The 23,960-nt window shown below is 45.5% G+C and overlaps 1 protein-coding gene across 1 annotated transcript; it reads left to right on the top strand.

Annotated features, from left to right (window-relative positions):
• Positions 1 to 1,145: 1,145 nt before the first annotated feature.
• Positions 1,146 to 23,890, top strand: LOC308404402 (UDP-glucuronosyltransferase 2A2-like). Its single transcript, XM_080894428.1, has 6 exons — positions 1,146 to 1,897; positions 2,058 to 2,206; positions 2,351 to 2,482; positions 19,347 to 19,434; positions 19,796 to 20,015; positions 23,477 to 23,890. Exons 1-6 carry the CDS (start codon positions 1,180 to 1,182, stop codon positions 23,760 to 23,762), a joined length of 1,593 nt encoding a protein of 530 aa, XP_080750554.1. The 5' UTR covers positions 1,146 to 1,179; the 3' UTR covers positions 23,763 to 23,890.
• Positions 23,891 to 23,960: the final 70 nt, after the last annotated feature.

Here is a 23,960-nt window from a genome sequence, read left to right as displayed (position 1 = left end):
GATTAAGAAATACACTATATCGGATTCATATCGTATCAGCAGATATCCAAATTTATGATATCGGTATCAGACATAAAAAAGTGGTATGTGCGATCTCTGGTATATAATGAGGTAAGCTGAAGTGCCATACAGCAGTGCTACACACAACAATCCTGTTGTGTTGTGGATGTTGTTAGATTTGTATTGTTTATTGTCATTTATGCTTAGAAATATCTACTCATATATGCTTAGAGTTGTATAATCAATGCCATGTTGGTAGAGGGTTGATCCTTAATAGTCTGCAAAGACTTTGTGTGCAATCCAGAGTGTTCTGGCATTCACACCTACATCCTGGGAGCAGGGGAGAGGTCCTACCTTGTTTTATTGTTTTATGGTAGGATAAACGTAGCTATGTCAGTCTTAGTCTAAGTGCGTTTTATTTAGATGAACTTCCAGACCAGCAGGTTTAAGGAAGTCATTTATGGGGTCACACACTGACCCCCCCCCCCCCCCCCCCCCCCCCCATACACACACACACACACACACACACTTACACAACGCACAGGCAAGGTACTCTTTGTGTGTATGTAGACATCATATGTTAATGAACCTATGTGAGCTCAATAAAAGAACAATGTTATGGGGGAGTGGACGAGAGCGACTGGGGTCAAGCGAAGGAACGGCGCTTGTCGTGGTCCTCTCCCTCATGCATGAGTAACACGAAGAACTTTGCCTACTTGTGTCTTGCTTTTGCTGCATAATTAAATTGTCTTGAACGTTCCAGTGAATAGGTTCAAACTACAAACCTATCAGATGTATCACAAAATATACTTAATTAATAATGCCCCCCTGGAATCTGAGGCAGACAGACAAATACCCAGAAGACCTGGGTCATCCACAGCCTCCCTAGCATACTGGTACAGGTTAGAAATCAGTCTTGTTCCTTCAGCACAGTGAACTTTGCTATCAATACCTTTTAACCTATTGTGATAGCACAGTTAATAATTATCTTTCCTGGTTAGAAATCAGTCTTGTTTCTCAGTACAGTCAACTTTACTGTGACTACCTTTTAACCCATTGTGATAGCACAGACAGATATGAGTCAGAGTTCAGATTTATTGAGTTAATAATTATCTTTCCTGATATACTTTCACCAAAGAATCAGACCACGGGTAGTTTTCCTGCTGACATTCAGACACCATGGATCTGCGTCTCTCTGCCTGCATCCTGCTGGTACTTTGTGCGACATGGAGTGCAAATGGAGGAAATATTTTGGTGTGGTACACTGATGGTAGCCACTGGATAAACATGAAGCCTGTTCTGGAGACGCTGGTTGACAGGGGACACCAGGTAACTGTACTGGTCCCGAGCTCATCAATGTACATGAACACCAATGAACCTGCCCGCTTTCACTATGAGCCCTTCAATGCCTCTTTCTCATTGGAGACTATAGAAGATTTTTTGGAAGAGCTCCTCCAATTCGTATTATACGAGTTGGATTATTTGAACTACTGGGAGATCTTCACCAGATCCGTTAAATATGTGAACACACACATTCAGATTTCTTTTCAGTATTTGGACGGTGTGGTGAAATCAGAAGTCATCATGAAGAAGTTGAAAGAGGGAAATTACGATCTTCTCTTGGCGGACCCCATCAAAGCTGGCAGTGACTTAGTAGCAGATATTTTGGGGATCCCACTCATCTTGTCCTTTCGCAGCTCCCCAGTTAATAACTGGGAGAGGCATTGTGGTCAGATGCCTGCTCCACCATCCTTTGTTCCCGGTGCCATGAGCAAACTCACAGATAAGATGGACTTCTCAGAGAGAGTGTGGAACTTTCTCTTCTACGCTCTCCACGACATTGTGATTGATCACACTTTTTGGAACGTATTAGACAGATATTACTCTGATGTCAAAGGTGAGCAAATAGACATGAAGCACTGACTTAAACTATTTGAAATCTGCTAATAATACAAGCACAGTTTTTTAATATCCCATCAGATCTGATTAAGAAAATATGATGCCTTGCATAAACTATTGGTGATACATTGATGTCCATTACTTATGCACTGCAACAGGAACTCCCACCAGTGCCTGTGAGTTGATGAGTAAAGCAGACATCTGGTTAATCCGAACCTACTGGGATTTTGAATTCCCTCGTCCTTTCCCCCCCAACTTCAAATATGTTGGTGGGATCCACTGCAGACCTGCTAAACCTTTACCAGAGGTAAGGACACTCAACCATTACCATCTGATTAATCATTACATCACAGAATATTCCTGACAGGAGCAGTGAAGCCATCAAAATGTTGAACAAAAATGAGAAAACAGCTGGTTGGCTGGTGGTGGGATAATATTTGACTTGTTACAGGATCTGGAGGAATTTGTGCAGAGTTCTGGAGATGATGGCATTGTGATCTTCACTTTAGGATCCATGATCAACAACGTCACCAAGGAGAAGGCCAACATGATAGCCTCAGGCCTCGCTCAGATCCCACAAAAGGTCAGAGGATAATCTTTGTGTCAACTGTAATCAGTTTGTTCAAACCCTGAAAGCATGGAGTAGTTTTTCATGATTTAGATAACCAGTTTCAGAGTGCTCTACTTCTGAAAACCAGAACTACCAAAACTAAAAAATTTTAATGACATTGCAGAGTGTGGACATTTCAACGTGCAAGTGCCCAGTTTCCATGTTATTTCCACAATATTTATGTTTGTTTTCCTAATACAGAGTGTGAAAAATCTGAGTTTGTCAACAGCTGATGATTTCTAATGACAAGTTAACCTCACGCTTCAATATACAGTTAGGTCTATTAATATTTGGACAGAGACATCTTTTTTCTAATTTGGCTTTTGTAATTTTAAATGATATAACTCGGATGCCATTGTAGTGCAGACTTTCAGCTTTAATGCAAATACCTTGTAACTAACAGTGAAGTGTTCCAATGTTTTTCTTGTGTTTATATTTGTAAGTTTCCTTTAATTGTGGAACTTTGTTTTGTAATTGGTGGTAGCGGAAGTAACGTGCAGCACGGACTGAGTTTGTGGTGACACTAGAGCAGAGAAGCATGGCGCTCTGTGAGTTCAGCTGCATCGTCCTACTGCTTTAAACTGGACTTAAGTTTTAAAGAACACATAAGTTAAGTTAAGTTAAATTAAACCCAATTGTGGACTCACCGTTGAGAGGAGTAGCGGCTCGCGCGAAGAACGGACTTTCTCCCGTTTGGCTACAGCAGGCAATGAGGTGTGTTCAGGGTGCCTCTGTTAATTTCAGTTTCAATGAAAGTGCCATAAAAGGGCATTTATGTGTCTATACCTTTATTGTTTGGATTTACTGTGATATGAGTTATTGTAAACATGTTGCTTATTGCAATCGTTTTCTTTGGGTAGTTCTCACGATGATGATGATGATGACGACGCTGAGTGATCTTGTCGCCGAACATTGAATAAATCATCTGTAAACAAGAACTTGTCCGCGTGGTGGCTAACGGGAGCTACAGTGAGAACTCATCTGCTCCTTGTGAGTGGGCGAGAAAGAAAGGAACATAAGTCATCTCTAGCGTGTCTACAAGGGTCCCCAAGCTCCTGCCAGAAGCCAAGAACGGGTTTGCTCATCCTAACAATTCAAAGAAAGGACATATTGATCTTCTCAAGTGTGCTGCAGAAAATTAACCTGAAGACCATTTGCAAGTTTGGATGCTTTAAAGTGTTAATAAGGGTGTCCTGAAGTGGCTTCATTGTAGCTGCAAGCAAGAAGGTTCAAGTTTACAATTGATCATGAGTTTGAAAAATATGTGTCTTTAAGGGTTGTTAGTGATTTCAGACATGTGTTTAAGGGTTATAAGAATAAGCTACTAAAGCAGTCCTGGATTTTATGCAAGGTTTTATTCAAAGGAAGTAACCAAGTTTGTTACAAGCTATAAGCAGTGTTATTTTATGTTATCAGACTCCTTTACTTAGCCTAACATGTCAGTCACAAATCTCTCTAAACTGAGTGACAATCCTGAGGCAGAGACTGTGACCAGGCCTCAGCAAAACCCTCCACTGTGCAGTTCTCCTCTGCAAAATACAGATGGTCCACAAGAAGTTCGAGTAACATCAGATGTTCATCCATCAACAAGTAAGTGTGCGCAACAAAAAATTCAAAACCCACCTCGTAAAAGCCAGAGGTCAAGAACCTTAACTGAAAAGGGAAGAGGAATGTTAAACCAAAGGATTAAGGAGTTGGAGCAAAGTTTTAAGATCAAGTACGAAAAGTGGAAGGTTCTAGCAAAGGATGCTAACCATTCAATTTCTGACAATTGTTCAGATGAAGAGCTGCAAGCAATAATAAACAACATTAATACTGCTTCCAGCGAACTAAACACAGCATATGAAAATTGGCGTCAGGTGGACATTCCTGATAACAATGCACGCCGCAGAATTGATACTTGCGAGGAGGTAACAAGAACTGTTATTAAGACTGCACAAAGACGTTTGAGAGGAAAGGCACCAGTCAAACCACAGTTTAATGTAGATGAATCTTTTTTAATGTCTGAGAAATCATATGGCGTCAGTAAGCACTCACAGGTTTCCAGTCAATACAAACAGTCACACGTTGCATCAAGAGTCGCTTCTAAGTCCTCCAGTGCGTCATCCATGAGCAGACAAGAAGCTGCTGCTAAAATGGCTGCAGCCCAAGCAACACTGGAAATCCTTCATGAACAACAGTGTCAGCAAGCAGAGCTTCTGCAGCTGGAGGCTGAAGATAAAAGACAGATTGCAGAACAAACAGCTGAAGCCTGCAGACGACGTTTAAGAATGGAGGAAGAAGAAGCACAGTTACAAGCAAAACTTGAGGTTGAAAATGCTGCCAGGCGAAAGCTTTTGGAAGACAAACGCAAGGAACTGGAACGATTGGAAGCACTCAAACAGTTAAGGGTGGCTAAGGCAACCATGCAAGTGTATGAGCAAGAGCAAGATGAAGATTCAGAAGAAGAAATTAAGCAGTTACTGCATGGATGTAAAACTGAAAGCCAAAGGGAAGGGGACCGATTTCAGCACACAAGTCACATACATAACTCACCAGAGTTACACTTACCACAACAAGCTGTTATACATCCACAGCATGATGGTGGCATCGCAGCACTTGCCATGTTATTAGCAGATTCTATTAGTGCCAGTCGTCTTCCTATGCCAGAGCTGACAACATTCAGTGGTGACCCCCTAAAATATAAGAACTGGAAGGCTGCCTTTCAAACTTTAATCGAAAGAAAAAACATACCAGCCTCTGAGAAAATCTACTATTTGTGCAAGTACGTTAGTGGACCAGCTAAGAAGGCTGTTGAAAACTATTTCCTGTTAGGCACTGAGGCTGCTTATAAGGCAGCATGGGAAGTATTAGATGAGAGATTTGGAAACTCCTTCCTTATTGCCAAAGCCTTCAGAGACAAACTCAGTGCATGGCCCAGAATTGGCTCCAAGGACAGTCTGGAACTTCAGGAATTTGTGGACTTTCTACGGAGCTGTGAAGCTGCGGAAAGCCAGATTAAAGGTCTAGAGGTTCTTAATGATTGCAATGAGAATCAAAAAATCCTCTCCAAGCTCCCCGATTGGTTGACATCAAGGTGGAATAGGAAAGTGTTGACGATAGAGGAGGAGACTGGCAGATTTCCAAGCTTTAGCCAGTTTGTGCAGTTTCTCATAAGGGAAGCCAGGATCGCATGCAATCCTGTGACTTCACTCCATGCCTTGAAACAGTTCGATGGAGAAAAGGTCAAGCCACAACGAAACCAGACTCCTGCAGCTAAAGTTCTAACAACAAACACTGATGAGAAGATTGCTGCCAGCAGTTGTCTGTTTTGTGAAAGACCAGGCCACAGTCTGTACAAATGTAGAAAATTTTTGGAACGACCAATATTGGAACGACACAGGTTTGTTCAAGATAATAAGCTATGCTTTGGTTGCTTAAAGCCTGGACATCACTCGAGAGACTGTAAGTACAGAAGCACTTGCAGTACATGCCAGAAAAGGCATCCAACTTGCTTACACGATGATCAAAGAGAACAAAAGACACGAAAGACTGAAGGAATAAGGCAGGAAGCTAGACACAGAGAACAAAGCAATGAACAGCTAGAAGAAAGAGAAGCTATAGCAATACAGTGGGGCAAAAAAGTATTTAGTCAGCCACCGATTGTGCAAGTTCCCCCACTTAAAATGATGACAGAGGTCAGTAATTTGCACCAGAGGTACACTTCAACTGTGAGAGACAGAATGTGAAAAAAAAATCCATGAATCCACATGGTAGGATTTGTAAAGAATTTATTGGTAAATCAGGGTGGAAAATAAGTATTTGGTCAATAACAAAAATACAACTCAATACTTTGTAACATAACCTTTGTTGGCAATAACAGAGGTCAAACGTTTACTATAGGTCTTTACCAGGTTTGCACACACAGTAGCTGGTATTTTGGCCCATTCCTCCATGCAGATCTTCTCGAGAGCAGTGATGTTTTGGGGCTGTCGCCGAGCAACACGGACTTTCAACTCCCGCCACAGATTTTCTATGGGGTTGAGGTCTGGAGACTGGCCAGGCCACTCCAGGACTTTCAAATGCTTCTTACGGAGCCACTCCTTTGTTGCCCGGGCGGTGTGTTTTGGATCATTGTCATGTTGGAAGACCCAGCCTCGTTTCATCTTCAAAGTTCTCACTGATGGAAGGAGGTTTTGGCTCAAAATCTCACGATACATGGCCCCATTCATTCTGTCCTTAACACGGATCAGTCGTCCTGTCCCCTTGGCAGAAAAACAGCCCCATAGCATGATGTTTCCACCCCCATGCTTCACAGTAGGTATGGTGTTCTTGGGATGCAACTCAATATTCTTCTTCCTCCAAACACGACGAGTTGAGTTTATACCAAAAAGTTCTACTTTGGTTTCATCTGACCACATGACATTCTCCCAATCCTCTGCTGTATCATCCATGTGCTCTCTGGCAAACTTCAGACGGGCCTGGACATGCACTGGCTTCAGCAGCGGAACACGTCTGGCACTGCGGGATTTGATTCCCTGCCGTTGTAGTGTGTTACTGATGGTGACCTTTGTTACTTTGGTCCCAGCTCTCTGCAGGTCATTCACCAGGTCCCCCCGTGTGGTTCTGGGATCTTTGCTCACCGTTCTCATGATCATTTTGACCCCACGGGATGAGATCTTGCGTGGAGCCCTAGATCGAGGGAGATTATCAGTGGTCTTGTATGTCTTCCATTTTCTGATGATTGCTCCCACAGTTGATTTTTTTCACACCAAGCTGCTTGCCTATTGTAGATTCACTCTTCCCAGTCTGGTGCAGGTCTACAATACTTTTCCTGGTGTCCTTCGAAAGCTCTTTGGTCTTGGCCATGGCGGAGTTTGGAGTCTGACTGTTTGAGGCTGTGGACAGGTGTCTTTTATACAGATGATGAGTTCAAACAGGTGCCATTCATACAGGTAACGAGTGGGGGACAGAAAAGCTTCTTACAGAAGACGTTACAGGTCTGTGAGAGCCAGAGATTTTCCTTGTTTGAGGTGACCAAATACTTATTTTCCACCCTGATTTACGAATAAATTCTTTACAAATCCTACCATGTGAATTCATGGATTTTTTTTTCACATTCTGTCTCTCACAGTTGAAGTGTACCTCTGGTGCAAATTACTGACCTCTGTCATCATTTTAAGTGGGGGAACTTCCATAATCGGTGGCTGACTAAATACTTTTTTGCCCCACTGTAAGTGAAGCAACATCCAACAGAGTTCAGCATGACAACACCAACATTCAGACATCTACAATCATTCCTGTGTGGGTTTCAATGATGAAAGAGCCTGACAGAGAAACACTTGTGTATGCTCTCCTTGATACGCAAAGTGACACAACTTTCATTCTTGAGGAGGCAGCAGATTCTCTAAATGCAAAGGGGGAACAGGTCAAGCTAAAGTTATCTACTATGGCCTCTACAAACAAAGTTGTAGCTTGCCAAAGGATCTCTGGGTTGCAAGTTAGAGGATTCAACTCAGAGAAGAAAATAACTCTTCCTACAACCTACACAAGAAAGTTCATTCCGGCGAACAGAGACCACATACCCACACCAGAGACAGCAATGGCATGGCCCCATCTTGAGCAGATTGCAGATAGGATTGTTCCTCGTCAAGGGTGTGATGTTGGTCTACTAATTGGCTACAACTGTTCTCAGGCACTTCTTCCTAGAGAGGTGGTGTGCGGTGAAGAAAATCAACCATTTGCACAGAGAACAGACTTGGGATGGAGCATTATTGGACATGGCAGCCCATACGTAGACTGTGGAGACACTATTGGAGTGAGTCATCAAGTCATCACAAGGCAAGTGACACCGGAACTTCAGCTTCCATCAAGTCCCAAACAGGAAGTTCACTATGTATGCAGAACACAGATCAAGGAAGTCATCTCATCTGACATAATTAAAGAGCTTGAATGTGACTTTAATGAGAGAGTTGCTGAGGACAATCACTTCTCTCAAGATGACCTCCAGTTTTTGTCGAAATTGAAACAAGGAATCAAACACAAAGAAGATGGTCATATTGAGATGCCTCTTCCATTTAAACGAGAAAGGCCGAGCTTGCCAGACAATATGGTGTGTGCTATCCATCGCCTTAAGCACCTAGAAAGGAAATTAAGGAGAAACAGCAGATATTACCAGGACTACAAAACCTTCATGGAAGAGACCATAGCGCGTGGAGATGCTGAGAAGATCCCCAAGGCTGATCTCCACAAACACCCAGTGTGGTACATCCCACACCATGGTGTTTATCACCCGCAAAAGCCTGGGAAAATCCGCATTGTTTTTGACTGTTCAGCCCGGTTTCAGGGGACATCTTTAAATGATCATCTATTGACTGGTCCAGAGCTGACAAATTCCCTTGTTGGTGTCTTGTGTCGGTTTCGCAAGGAAAAGGTTGCAATCATGTGTGACATAGAACGTATGTTCCACCAATTTCACGTGAGGGCAGAAGACCAAGATTACCTCCGCTTTCTCTGGTGGGAGAATGGAGATTTAGAAGCACAGCCAGCAGTCTATCGCATGAGAGTCCATTTGTTTGGAGCTGCTTCGTCTCCAGGCTGTGCTAATTATGGCCTCAAACATCTTGCTGCAATGGCAAGGGGGAATTTCAGCGAAGCATCCGTCCGCTTCATAGAAAGAAACTTTTATGTTGATGACGGTTTGACTAGTGTATCCACCGAAGCAAAGGGAATCCAGCTAGTGAATGAAGCAAGGGAGCTTTGCAACACTGGCAACTTAAGGTTGCATAAGTTCATTTCCAACAGTAAGCAGGTGTTGTCATCAATCCCAAAGGAAGAGTGTGCTGGAGGAGCCAACAACTTGGATATGGCTCTTCATGAACCACACATGGAGAGAGCCCTTGGTGTACAATGGTGTGTCACATCAGATGATTTCCAGTTTAGAGTGGTGGTGAAAGAAAAACCCATGAGCAGAAGAGGGGTATTGTCCACCGTGGCCTCGGTGTTTGATCCGCTTGGCTTTGTCGCACCTTTCATCCTTTTAGGAAAGAAAATCCTCCAGCAAATGTGTCTCGAGAGAGTTAGTTGGGATGATCCTCTTCCAGACCATCTGCTGCCCCAGTGGGAATCCTGGTTGAGAGGACTGCAAGATCTAGCAACCATAAAGGTACAACGATGCTACCTACCAGGAAGCTTTGGCAAAGTTGTGAAATACGAGCTGCATCATTTTTCAGATGCCAGTGCCTCAGGTTATGGAGAGTGCTCATACCTGAGAGTAATAAGCGCATCGGGAGAAGTGCACTGTTCCCTCGTGATGGGGAAAGCAAGGGTAGCTCCTTCAAAGGTAACAACTATACCAAGACTTGAGCTCTCTGCAGCAGTGGTGGCAGTGCGCACAAGTGACATGCTCCAGAGAGAGCTTGAAATGGAAGGCCTGCAGGAATACTTTTGGACTGATTCAAGGGTTGTCCTTGGCTACATCAACAATGATGCAAGGAGATTTCATGTTTTTGTAGCAAACCGTGTCCAACGTATCAAGCAGAGCACACATCCTGACCAATGGAACTACATTGCTTCAGAAGACAACCCCGCTGACCACTCTTCTAGGGGACAGACAGCAGAACAGCTCAAGGCATCTAACTGGTTTAGAGGTCCAAATTTTCTGTGGCAGCTAAACCTCCCAAGTAGTGTGTTCACAGTGGGAGAAATATCAGAAGATGACCCAGAGTTACGAAAGACTCATGTCCACAAAATTCACTCAAGGGAAGAGAGGTCACTGCTAGATCGTCTTGAAAGGTTTTCAGATTGGGCAAGAGCAGTACAAGCTGTAGCCATACTGAAACGCAGAGCAAGGGCAGCTAAAGGCCACAAACCAAGGTTTAGTGAACCCACCACTTTGCAGGAGCGTAAGGAGGCAGAAGTTTTTCTCATCAAACTGGTTCAAGCAACACACCTTGCTGAAACCATGAAGAGTCTCAAGCTTAATGGGCAAATCAAGGCAATTGACAAGGCAAATAAATTGCACAAATTAAACCCATTCCTTGATGAGCAGGGTGTACTCAGGGTTGGAGGGCGCTTAACAATGTCCAGTCTTCACCCCCATGTGAAACACCCAGCTATCCTTCCTAAAGGAAGCCATTTGGCAACACTGCTCATCAAGCATCATCATGAAAAGGTGCAGCACCAAGGTCGAGGTATGACTGTTAACGAGCTGTGAGCCAATGGTGTTTGGATTCTTGGATGCAGTAAGGCAGTCTCCTCTCATATTTACAACTGCACAAAATGCAGGAAGTTTAGACGGAACACTGAAGGACAAAGGATGGCGAACCTCCCACAAGAACGCACGGAGTTGTCTCCACCCTTCACATATTGTGGGATGGACTGCTTCGGGCCTATCTATGTCAAGGATGGCAGAAAGGAGCTTAAGCGTTATGGGCTTTTACTCACATGCATGTGCTCAAGAGCCATACATATTGAGATGCTTGAGGACTTAACAACTGATGCATTCATCAATGCCTTGCGTTCGTTTATTGCATTGCGTGGAAGTGTCAGGCAAATTCGATGTGATCAAGGCAGCAATTTCATTGGTGCAAGGCACGAGTTCGCTGAAGCCATGAAGGAGATGGATGGAGAGAACCTCAAGAAAATTGGATGTGAGTTTGTTATGAACACACCATCTGCAAGTCATAAAGGTGGGGTTTGGGAACGCCAAATACGCACCGTGCGTAATGTTCTGGCATCCGTTCTCGACCAAGCAGTTAAAAGGCTCGACAGCAGTTCGTTAAGAACCTTCCTCTACGAAGTTATGGCAATTGTGAATAGCAGGCCATTAACATCAGAGCATTTGCACAATCCATCTGGTCCAGAACCCTTGACACCTAACCACATTCTGACAATGAAGTCAAGCATTATTCCCCCACCTCCTGGAAAGTTTATCAAGGAAGATGTGTACCTGCAAAAACGATGGCGCAGAGTACAGTTCTTAGCCAACAGCTTCTGGGAACGGTGGAAAAGGGAATATCTGTTGAATCTTCAGAGCAGACAAAAATGGAACAGAGCAAGACGAAATGCGAAAGTCAATGATATTGTGCTTCTCAAGGATGATTCTGCTCCACGTAGTCAATGGAAGATGGGAAGGATCATAGATGTCTATCTGGGACAGGATGGAAAGGTGAGAAGTGTGAGGTTGTTGATCAGTGACTCAACTCTAGATGCTAGAGGAAGGCGCACCACAAAACCAACCTATCTGGAGAGACCTATTCAAAAGACTGTAACTCTACTGGAGGCTAATTGAAGAGTCACTTTGCCAATCCACAAGTTCAATTAATGTTAAATGTGATTTCTTGTTATATCCATACATGTTACGTTTTATGGGAAAATCACAGGTGATTTGGTGGGAGTGTAACTAACAGTGAAGTGTTCCAATGTTTTTCTTGTGTTTATATTTGTAAGTTTCCTTTAATTGTGGAACTTTGTTTTGTAATTGGTGGTAGCGGAAGTAACGTGCAGCACGGACTGAGTTTGTGGTGACACTAGAGCAGAGAAGCATGGCGCTCTGTGAGTTCAGCTGCATCGTCCTACTGCTTTAAACTGGACTTAAGTTTTAAAGAACACATAAGTTAAGTTAAGTTAAATTAAACCCAATTGTGGACTCACCGTTGAGAGGAGTAGCGGCTCGCGCGAAGAACGGACTTTCTCCCGTTTGGCTACAGCAGGCAATGAGGTGTGTTCAGGGTGCCTCTGTTAATTTCAGTTTCAATGAAAGTGCCATAAAAGGGCATTTATGTGTCTATACCTTTATTGTTTGGATTTACTGTGATAAGAGTTATTGTAAACATGTTGCTTATTGCAATCGTTTTCTTTGGGTAGTTCTCACGATGATGATGATGATGACGACGCTGAGTGATCTTGTCGCCGAACATTGAATAAATCATCTGTAAACAAGAACTTGTCCGCGTGGTGGCTAACGGGAGCTACATACCTTGCATGAAAATGTGAGGAACTAAAGCATTAAAAAAAAGGAAAAAGAAAACGAAAACACACAATCCCTTCATTTCAGGGACTCAAAAGTAATTGGACAAATTACATTGAATAAAAATGAAAATAAAATGTTCATTTCTAATACCTGTTTGAAAACCATTTGCTGGCAATGACAGCCTGAAGTCTTGAAGTCAAGAAAATCACAAGATAGTAGTGGGTTACCTCCTTTGTAATGCTCTGTCAGGCCTAGGGATGGGTATTGATAAGATTTTCACGATTCCGATTCCATTTTCGATTCTGTTTAACGATTCGATTCTTTATCGATTCTCTTATCGATTCTTTTTAAAAAAGGAGAACACTAAGTTCGATTAGCTTAGAACTTTGTTTTATATCTTCTCTTTGAACAAGATAGAAATTTAGGAGTAACATGGCCTTACAAACCCAACAGTGAGATCTTAAGAGATCCAGCCTACGGCTCTTCAATGGGGTGTCACAGGGTCCCCAGGAAAAAAAATTGTAAATGTAAAATAATAAAATAAATATTCTTCTGTAGCAATAACAAAGCATAACATAAATTATTCAGTAGCAATTACACAAGAATATCCAGTAATGTCCCTGCCTACAATTAAACACATTCACTTACCTAAAATTGGGGGCATCTGCTGTGGCAAATGGGTTCAAGCCAGTGTTGCCAACTTAGCGACTTTGTCGCTATATTTAGCGAGTTTTCAGACCCCTTGGCGACTTTTTTTCTAAAAAAAGTCGCTAAAAAAAGACGTGAAAGCGCGTATCGCTTTTACTCTCAACAAGCAGTGGGTGCTGTAACGCAGTCAGTTCTTCTTTTACTCTTTTACTCTTATGCTGTTTTGTGGATCACAAGGTTTAAAACTACTTATAAACACACACACAAAGTAACTCCACCAGAGTGCCTATTTCAGGTCACTTTTGCCGGTCCAAGCCCGGGTAAAGGAGCAGGGTTGGAATTGTGACATTAAAAAAACAATAATTGCTAAAATAAATTTAATTTGTAGTTCTAAATAAACTCTAAATGCATTTAGGACGTTTTTTACTCACTTTGTCTCTTCCACGATGTTATTTCTCTCTCCAACAACATAGGTTACAATTAGATTAGCATGACCAATTATGCAAATTAGGCGATGACGTCATTTAGCGACTTCTAGCGACTTCTAGGACAACCAATAGCGATTTTCCTTACTGAGGAGTTGGCAACACTGGTTCAAGCCTTTTACCACAAACTTAGTCACTGCTCAGTGACATTCATCTATCCTGGCCTGAAAGGAGACGCTACCGGTAGACTGCAGCGAGAACTGCCAGCATCTGAGCCAGCCAGACTCTGTCTGTCTCATCATGGTCACCTAAATGCACAGTAATAGCAGGTTTTGTAATAAGGCAGATCGCGCTAACATAATATGCACTGTTAGTTAATTATTTACCTGCCGCATTAACGGGAGAGGACGTGCAAACGTTACCGCTGCTGCTGGGTTGAGATTCACGAGTCCGGAGCGGAATTAAAAACATGACATTCATTTAAGGTTATCACGTGTTTTGTGACCCCTCCTTGAATCGCTACCTTATCGTGGTGGAGGGGTTTGTGTGTCACAGGGATCCCAGGGGCTATGTTGTCTGGGGGCTTTTGCCCCCTGGTAGGGTCTCCCATGGCAAATTGGCCCTGGGTGAGGGACCAGACAAAGAGCGATTCATAAGACCCTTATGAAAAGGACACCGAGGGAACAGTTTACCCTGCCCGGGATAGGGTTACCGGGGCCCCGCCCTGGAGCCAGGCCCGGGGAGGGTGCCCGAGGGCGAGCGTCTGGTGGCCGGGCCTTAGTCCATGGGGCCCGGCCGGGCACAGCCTGAAGAGGAGACATGGGCCCATCCTCCCGCAGGCCCACCACCCGCAGGAGGCGCCATAGGGGTCGGGTGCATTGTGTGCCGGGTGGCGGCCAGGAGCGGAGGCCCTGGAGGACTGACCCCCGGCTGCCAAGACTGGCAATAGGGACATGGAATGTCACCTCTCTGGTGGGGAAGGAGCCTGAGTTAGTGCGTGAGGTTGAGCGGTACCGGCTAGATATAGTCGGGCTCACCTCTACACATGGCTTGGGCTCTGGAACCAGTCTCCTGGAGAGGGGCTGGACTCTGTCTCAGTCTGGAGTTGCCCCTGGTGAGAGGCGGCGGGCTGGAGTGGGTATCCTAATATCCCCTCGGCTTGCTGCCGGTATGTTGGGGTTTTTCCCGGTGGACGAGAGGATTTGTTCCCTGTGCCTTAGGGTCGGGGAATGGGTCCTGACTGTTATCTGCGCTTATGCGCCGAGTGGCAGTTCAGAGTACCCAGCCTTCTTAGAGTCCCTGGGGGGGGGGGGTGCTGGAGGGTGCTCCACCTGGAGACTCTGTTGTCCTGCTGGGAGACTTCAATGCTCACGTGGGTAACGACAGCGAGACCTGGAGGGGCGTGATTGGGAGGAACGGCCTCCCTGATCTGAACCCGAGTGGTGCTCTGTTATTGGACTTCTGTGCTAATCACAGTTTGGCCATAACGAACACCCTGTTCGAACATAAGAGTGTCCATAAGTGCACGTGGCACCAGGACGCTCTAGGCCGTAGGTCGATGATCGATTTTGTAATCGTATCAGCAGATCTGCGACCATATGTTCTGGACACTCGGGTAAAGAGAGGGGCTGAGCTGTCAACTGATCACCACCTGGTGGTGAGTTGGATCAGGTGGCGGGGGAAGACGCTGGACAGACCTGGTGCACCTAAACGCGTAGTGAGGGTGTGCTGGGAACGTCTAGCAGAGGCCCCAGTCCGCGAGATCTTCAACGCACACCTCCGGCAGAGCTTCAACAGCATTCCGAGGGAGACTGGGGACATTGAGTCCGAATGGACCATGTTCAGCGTCTCCATTGCCGAAGCTGCTGCATTGAGCTGCGGCCGCAAGGTGGTTGGTGCCTGCCGTGGTGGTAATCCCCGAACCAAATGGTGGACACCAGAGGTGAAGGGAGCCACCAGGCTGAAGAAGGAGTCCTATCGGGCTTGGTTAGCCTGTGGGACTCCGGAGGCAGCCGACAGGTATCGACAGGCCAAGCGGAATGCGGCTCGGGCAGTGGCTGAAGCAAAAACTCGGGTGTGGGAGGAGTTCGGAGAGGCCATGGAAAAAGACTTTCGGACTGCCTCGAAGAGATTCTGGCAAACCGTCAGACGTCTCAGGAGGGGAAAGCGGTGCTCTACCTGCACTGTGTATAGTGCTGGCGGAGCGCTGCTGACGTCGACTGAGAAAATTGTCAGGCGGTGGAAGGAATACTTCGAGGACCTCCTTAATCCCACTGACACGTCTTCCGAGGAGGAAGCAGAGTCTGGGGATGAGGGGAATCACCCGCCAATTTCCGGGGGCGAGGTCACTGAGGCAGTTAAACAACTCCTTGGTGGCAGAGCCCCTGGTGTTGATGAGGTCCGCCCCGAGTTCCTGAAGGCTCTGGACGTTGTAGGGCTGTCCTGGTTGACACGCCTCTGCAATGTTGCGTGGAGATCAGGGGCAGTACCTGTGGACTGGCAGACCGGGGTGGTGGTCCCCATCTTTAAGAAAGGGGACCGGAGGGTGTGTTCCAACTACAGGGGGATCACACTCCTCAGCCTCCCTGGGAAAGTCTATGCCAGGGTGCTGAAAAGGAGAGTTCGTCCGTTAGTCGAACCTCGGATACAGGAGGAACAATGCGGTTTTCGTCCTGGTCGCGGAGCACTGGACCAGCTCTTTATCCTCTCCAGGATACTTGAGGGTTCATGGGAGTTTGCCCAACCAGTCTACATGTGTTTTGTGGACTTGGAGAAGGCATTCGACCGTGTCCCTCGGGGTGTCCTGTGGGAGGTGTTGCGGGAATATGGGGTGTCTGGCCCATTGCTACGGGCCATTCGATCCCTATACAACCGTTGCAAGAGCTTGGTTCGCATTGCCGGCAATAAGTCGGACTCATTCCTGGTGGGTGATGGGCTCCGCCAGGGCTGCCCTTTGTCTCCGGTTCTGTTCATAATTTTTATGGACAGGATTTCTAGGCGCAGCCAAGTGGCGGAGGGCTTTCGCTTTGGTGGCCTCAGAATCTCATCTCTGATTTTTGCAGATGATGTGGTTCTGTTGGCTTCATCGGGTGAGGGCCTCCAGCTCGCACTGGAACGGTTCGCAGCCGAGTGTGAGGCAGCGGGAATGAGGATCAGCACCTCCAAATCTGAGGCCATGGTTCTCAGCCGGAAAAGGGTGGAGTGCCCACTCCGGGTCGGGGATGAGTTCCTGCCCCAAGTGGAGGAGTTCAAGTATCTCGGGGTCTTGTTCGCGAGTGATGGGAGAAGGGAGCCGGAGATCGACAGACGGATTGGGGCTGCAGCTGCAGTAATGCGGACGCTGCACCGATCCGTCGTGGTGAAGAGGGAGCTGAGTGTAAAAGCGAAGCTCTCAATTTACCGGTCGATCTACGTCCCTACCCTCACCTATGGCCACGAGCTGTGGGTAGTGACCGAAAGAACGAGATCGCGGATACAAGCGGCAGAAATGAGCTTCCTCCGAAGGGTGGCTGGCCTCTCCCTTAGAGATAGGGTGAGAAGTTCGGCCATCCGGGAGGAGCTCAGAGTAGAGCAGCTGCTCCTCCACATCGAAAGGAGCCAGCTGAGGTGGTTCGGGCATCTGACAAGGATGCCCCCTGGGCGCCTCCTGGGTGAGGTGTTCCAGGCATGTCCCACCGGGAGGAGGCCCCGGGGCAGACCCAGGACACGCTGGAGAGATTATATCTCTCGGCTGGCCTGGGAACGCCTTGGTATTCCCCCGGATAAGCTGGAGGAGGTGGCTGGGGAGAGGGAGGTCTGGGCCTCTTTGCTTAGGCTGCTGCCCCCGCGACCCGGCCCCGGACAAAGCGGATGAAGATGGATGGATGGCTGGATGTGTTTTGTGAGCAAATGCTTTTGCATATTCGTAGTGTTTCCTCCCTTAAATTAAGTATCTACTTTGCAAGTATTGCAAGTTGCCCTGTTGTCATCCGTTCTCGTAAACTTTTGAGCGTTTGAGCCGCTTACGCGCCGTGTTTCCTGCCAGGTAAATGACGCTCCGCAACGTGGTGACGTCATTCGGGGCGACTGGAATCGATAAGGGAATCGTTTGCAAAAATGTCAAACAATTCCAAGGAACTGAAACAGTGGGAACCGGTTCTCAACAAGAACCGGTTTTTGATACCCATCCCTAGTCAGGCCTTTACTGCAGCGACTTTCAGTTACTATTTGTGGGCTTTTCTGTCCAAAGTAAGAAATTAATCAGTCTGTCAGAAATTTGTATCAACAGCAGGAATGACCCCACTTTTTAAATTGCTCCTGTGAACCCATTTTTGACACCAGGAACATAAAAACACACTGTTGTGTAGACATGTCCTCACGGTTCAAAGGGTCTTTTTGATAGGAGTTACGGTTTTGGATTTAGAAGCAGTTTTTCAACAGGTGCGGTCAGGGAGATTTGACTTGGTTTTGCTATAGAGTAATAGTATTCCAGTAGTTAGTGCAGGCCAACTGGATAGAGCATTCTGATTGGCCTGTTAAATCCAAGCTTGTTGTTCATTGGAGGATTTCTTTACAGCAGACAGGTGGTTCAAATCTGGGCAGTTGGAGTCAGTTGATCGAGTTTAGAATCATCTTTTCTGACTGGATGATCAGACATGAAACTATTTACCTGTCTGTAGTGGATTCACCCACAATTAAACTCATCTAACCTAATTTAATATCTCTGTTATTACTTTGACACACGTGCATAAACGCACACAGACACACACGAACACAGAGACAGATATGTGCACAGATGCAGAAACATTTTTTGCCATTTGTGATTCTTGATTTTAGACATTTAAAATACATAATTCCACTCTTCTACTTTTTAAGGAATATAAGCTGTCAACACTCATCTAGATTTGTTCTGATTCAATTTTTTTTTACATTTCACATATGTACTTCCAAGTCATTTAAAGAATATCAGATTTCAATATTCATTCAGATGTTTTCTGACTCTAAATTTTCTTTTGTCATTACTCAGCTTTTTCTAATGTGTATTTAAACATGTTGAGCTACCTTTCAATTTTGAAACTTCTTCTGTGTCAGCTTTCAACTGTTTAGCACTTTTATTTTCAGGTGAAAAATTCTCTTCTTCAGCTCATTCAGCATTTTTAACTTAACATTCAGGAATCATCACAATCCAGCTCAAAACATTCAACTATCAGCATTCACACTGCATTTTCTTCAGGAAATGCATTCTGTAGCGAACCCCCCCGAATGAAGGATGACACTTTACTGATGACGTTTTGAAGGTTTAATGGCAGTAAACCATCAATCTCACCGTAAGAGCTGGGGATGTATACATAGAAACAGCGTGTAAGCAAAAATAATCCACACTCTTACAATCGTAAACCTTATAACATGAAGTTCGTTTCAACGTAACATTTAACAAATGTAGCGACTGTCACAAAAACATCTAAACGTGTCCTTATTTATATCATAACCATACCTTGTGCCTCTATCAAGGGGGCTGCTAATGACAAAAGAAATCTCCATAGGCTCCGTTAAGCCATCACATTTCAAAACTCCCGCGACTACCGCTGAAAACTGCGCCAAAAACATTTTACAGGAAATCGTCCCATCAAAATAAAAGCTTCTACACCCGAACAGGAAGTTGGTAGTAGAAGACAGCAATGAGTGCCAAAATAAGTTGCAAGGAAAGGCATTCAGGGTTATTTACACATTCTCTAGTTTTTCTATAATACGTTGTGATATATTACTTAAATATACTGGGCTGTGAGTATACTACAAAAGAAAAAATGTAAAGTAAGAAATGTTATTTTTACAGGTGCTGTGGAGGTACAAAGGAGAAAAACCAGAAACCTTGAGTGCCAACACTAGAATATATGACTGGATCCCTCGGAATGACCTCCTAGGTACGCAAACGTGGTACCAAACACAGACTTTCTTAAATCTGCAATGACATAAATTAAACATGCATTCAACATTAAATGCAGGTTGTTAGCATTCTGTTTATTAACAAAAGGAAATTATATTATATTATATACTTTTCTAGCAGATGTGATCTTGATTACATATTGCACCCTGTGCAAATCTACCCTGGCTAATTCTTTTTCTCCAAGAGGTTGCACTAAAAATTAGTTGAATGCACAGAGGTATTAGAACGTGCAAATCAATCTTGGCTCAAAAAACTTGTTCCAGGTTCTTGAAATTCTCCTTTTTTTCACATGTGAAAAACTAACTTTCAATGTCACACGGTTATTTGGCATGTGTTAGGTCACCCTAAAACTAGAGCTTTCATCACTCACGGAGGCACAAATGGGATTTATGAAGCCATCTACCACGGAGTTCCCATGGTGGGCATACCCATGTTCAGTGACCAGCCAGACAACATGATCCACATGAAGGAAAAAGGAGCTGCAGTTATTCTCAATTTGAACTTCATGACAGCTGAGGACCTAAGAGATGCAGTCAACACCGTCATCGATGACAAATCGTGAGTTCTCTGAACTATCTGCACTTTAAATTAGGCACTGAAAACAGGCTTTAAAAGGAAAAAAATGGAGCAGGCTCAGAGTATGAAACGTGAAGAATCTACCTTAAACTATTTTTTCTTGAAGCCAGCTAACACAAAAAAGCCCTGCTGAGCTGAACTTTCAATTCAATTTTATTTATATAGCGCCAAGTCACAACAGCAGTCGCCTCAAGGCGCTTTATATTGTACAATAGATCGTACAATAATAGATACAGAGAAAACAACAACAACAATCATATGACCCCCTATGAGCAAGCACTTTGGCGACAGTGGGAAGGAAAAACTCCCTTTTAACAGGAAGAAACCTCCGGCAGAACCAGGTCCAGGGAGGGGCGGAGCCATCTGCTGCGACCGGATGTGGCGAGAGAAGAACTTTAATGACCTCTGTATACAAATTTCTGGAGTTTTTATGGTCTGGAGTTTTATGGCTTTTTCATTAATGAAAAAGCAAAGAAATGGTAAATAGCCTGTATTTATATAGCGCTTTACTAGTCCCTAAGGACCCCAAAGCGCTTTACACATCCATTCATGCACCCATTCACACACTGGTGATGGCAAGCTACATTGTAGCCACAGCCACCCTGGGGCGCACTGACAGAGGCGAGGCTGCCGGGCCCTCTGACCACCACCAGTAGGCAACGGGTGAAGTGTCAAATCAAATCAAATCAAATCACTTTTATTGTCACATCACATGTGCAGGCACACTGGCACAGCACATGCGAGTGAAATTCTTGTGTGCGAGCCCCACAAGCAACAGAGATGTGCAAACACAACAACACAAACGAGCAAAATACAAGAATGGCCAACCTGAAACTAATAAATATATGTACAATATATAATAGTGTATGCATTTCTGGATGTGTATACTAAATATTTTCCTACGTGTGTGTGTGTGTGTGTACACATTTTTACAAATTAAATAGTAAAAAAAAAAAAAATAATAATAATAATAATAATAATAATAATAATAAAATATATAAAATATACAGAGTTGAATATGTGCAAAACAAGTGGCATTTATATACAGTGTGGAGTGCATAATGTTGAAGTTCCAGTAGTGAAGCTGAGGTGTCTATGACGTGTTCAGCAGTCTGATGGCCTGATGGAAAAAGCTGTCTCTCAGTCTGCTGGTACGGGACCGGATGCTGCAGAACCTCCTTCCTGATGGAAGCAGTCTGAACAGTTTATGGCTGGGGTGACTGGAGTCCTTGATGATCCTCCCCGCTTTCCTCAGGCAGCGCTTCCTGTAGATGTCTTGGAGGGAGGGAAGCTCACCTCCAATTATCCGTTCAGAGCACCGCACTACTCGCTGGAGAGCTTTGCAGTTGTAGGCGGTGCTGTTGCCATACCAGGTGGTGATGCATCCAGTGAGGATGCTCTCAATGGCACAGTGATAGAAGGTCCTGAGGATGCGGGGGCTCATGCCGAATCTTTTCAGTCTCCTGAGAAAGAAGAGGCGCTGCTGCGCCTTCTTCACTGTTTTGTTTGTGTGTACTGACCACGTAAGATCCTCAGCCAGATGTACACCAAGGAACCGGAAGCTGCTCACTCTCTCCACAGCAGCGCCGTTGATGGTGATGGGGGTGTGTACTTCTCTGCACCTCCGGAAGTCCACTATCAACTCCTTTGTCTTTGCGACGTTGAGGGTGAGATGGTTGTCTTGACACCAGTGGGTCAGGGCGCTGACCTCCTCCCTGTAAGCCGTCTCATCACCGTTGGTGATAAGACCCACCACTGTAGTGTCGTCCGCAAACTTCACAATGATGTTGGAGCTGTTAGTGGCTGTGCAGTCGTAGGTGTAGAGTGAGTACAGGAGAGGGCTCAGTACACACCCCTGTGGAGCACCAGTGTTCAGTGTGATGGGGGATGAGGTGATGCTGCCCAGTCTGACCACCTGGCGTCTGTCAGACAGGAAGCTAAGGATCCAGCTGCAGAGGGAGCTGCTCAGTCCTAGATCCTGCAGTTTCCTGTCCAGCTTCGAGGGAACGATGGTATTGAATGCTGAGCTGTAATCTACAAACAGCATCCTCACATACGTGTCTCTCTTCTCCAGGTGTGACAGGGCAGTGTGTAGTGTCAGGGCTATGGCATCATCAGTGGACCTGTTGTGGCGGTATGCAAACTGTAGAGGGTCCAGTGAGTCGGGTAGTGCAGAGCAGATGAAGTCCCTGACCAGCTTCTCGAAGCATTTGCTTACGATGGGGGTCAGGGCTACAGGTCGCCAGTCGTTCAATGAGGAGATGGTGGAGGATTTGGGTACAGGGACGATGGTGGCCATTTTGAAGCAGGCTGGGACTACAGACAGAGAGAGGGAAAGGTTGAAGATGTGCGTGAACACTCCAGCCAGCTGAGCCGCGCATGACCTGAGGACGCGGCCGGGAATCCCGTCCGGACCAGTAGCTTTGCGTGCGTTCACCTTCCTGAAGCACTTCCGCACATCCTCCTCAGACACAGTGTGCGCACTGACGTCATCCGCGGTGCGCACACTGTCCGGTCTCATGGTGTTCGCTGTGTCGAATCTAGCGTAGAATACGTTTAGATCCTCACACAGAGAGGCCGTGGTCTGCGGTGTGCTGGTTTTCCCTCTAAAGTCTGTGATCGTGTTTAGTCCCTGCCACATACTCCGAGGGTTGTCAAACTGTTGCTCCACCCTGTCCCTGTACTCACGTTTGGCTGCTTTGTTCGTCTTCCGGAGTTGGTAATGTGCGTGTTTGTAGTCCGATGTGTTCGCGGAGGCAAAGGCGGTGTTCCGTGCCGCGCGAACATCTCCGTTAATCCAGGGTTTTTGATTTGGGAAGGATTTGACTGTTCTGGATGGGACGACATCTTCCACGCATTTCCTGATAAATCCACAGACTGAGTCTGTGTATTCATCAATGTCTCTGGCAGCCACGTGAAACATTTCCCAGTCCGCGTGATCAAAACAGTCCCGCAGGTGGTCTGTAAGTGCGCCGTCTCAGTCGAACCAGAACGCCAGATCTTCTCCCTCTGCGTCGGCGTTTGCGGCCTCCAGGGCCAGAGAACAAAGGCGTCTCAGGTGAGATGAATGGGGGGTCTGCAAACGGAGCGTCCGTGTTGCAAAACTTGAACTCCGGAAAGTTATAAGAAAGACCGTCTTTTATGTCCAGTAAGGTTTGTCGGTCGTACACAAGGAGACAAGTGCTGCTCGTGAAAAAATAAAGGAAAAGTAAAATTAAACACAGAAGAAAGCCGTTGCTTGGGGGAGCTCGCGACGAGGCTGCCATACTCGGCGCCATCTTGAAATCTTGCCCAAGGACACAACGACCGAGAATGTCCGAGCCGGGGCTCGAACTGGCAACCTTCCAATTACTAGGCGAACGCCCAACTCTTGAGCCACGATCGCCCCATAATGAATGATATTCATTTTTACAATGTTTTTTCTAATTTATACACATTCACAGGTACAAAGAAAATGCTATGCGGTTGGCCAGCATCCACCACGACAGACCCATGAGTGCTTTGGATGAGGCAGTATTCTGGATCGAGTTCACACTGAAAAACAAAGGGGCCAAGCACTTGAGGGTCCAGGCCCATGAGCTCACCTGGTACCAGTATCACAGCCTGGATGTCCTGGGCTTCATCCTCACTATAGTTTTACTCCTCATATTCATCTTCATCAAGACCTGCAGTTTCTGTCTGCACAAGTGCTGTGTCGGGAGAGGAAAGACCAAAAGGAAGGCTGAATAACAACTGAAAAAGGTGCTGAGTGTGTTGTGCCGGGGCAATATTTGTTACCTACATGAGACTTTCTTTCATGTATGTTGAGTTTCCCACCATCTTATTCTTTATGAATCACCACTGATTACTTTAATTGAAGACAGGTGTACCGATTTGCAGAAGTGTACCTGAAGTTAATCTCACATTAAAAACAGAATGCTGATTGGC

Source organism: Rhamphochromis sp. 'chilingali' (assembly GCF_963969265.1).
Source record: "Rhamphochromis sp. 'chilingali' genome assembly, chromosome: 10".
NCBI lineage: Eukaryota > Metazoa > Chordata > Actinopteri > Cichliformes > Cichlidae > Rhamphochromis > Rhamphochromis sp. 'chilingali'.
The sequence above is the reverse complement of the archived record's forward strand: the minus strand, read 5'-3'. Positions and strand labels throughout refer to the sequence as shown.

Coding starts and splice junctions, on each gene's coding strand:
- LOC308404402 (XM_080894428.1), top strand. CDS start 1,180: ATGGATCTGCGTCTCTCTGCCTGCATCCTGCTGGTACTTTGTGCGACA. Junction 2,483..19,346: donor TCGCTCAGATCCCACAAAAG/GTCAGAGGATAA, acceptor TTATTTTTACAG/GTGCTGTGGAGGTACAAAGG. Junction 19,435..19,795: donor CCCTCGGAATGACCTCCTAG/GTACGCAAACGT, acceptor GGCATGTGTTAG/GTCACCCTAAAACTAGAGCT.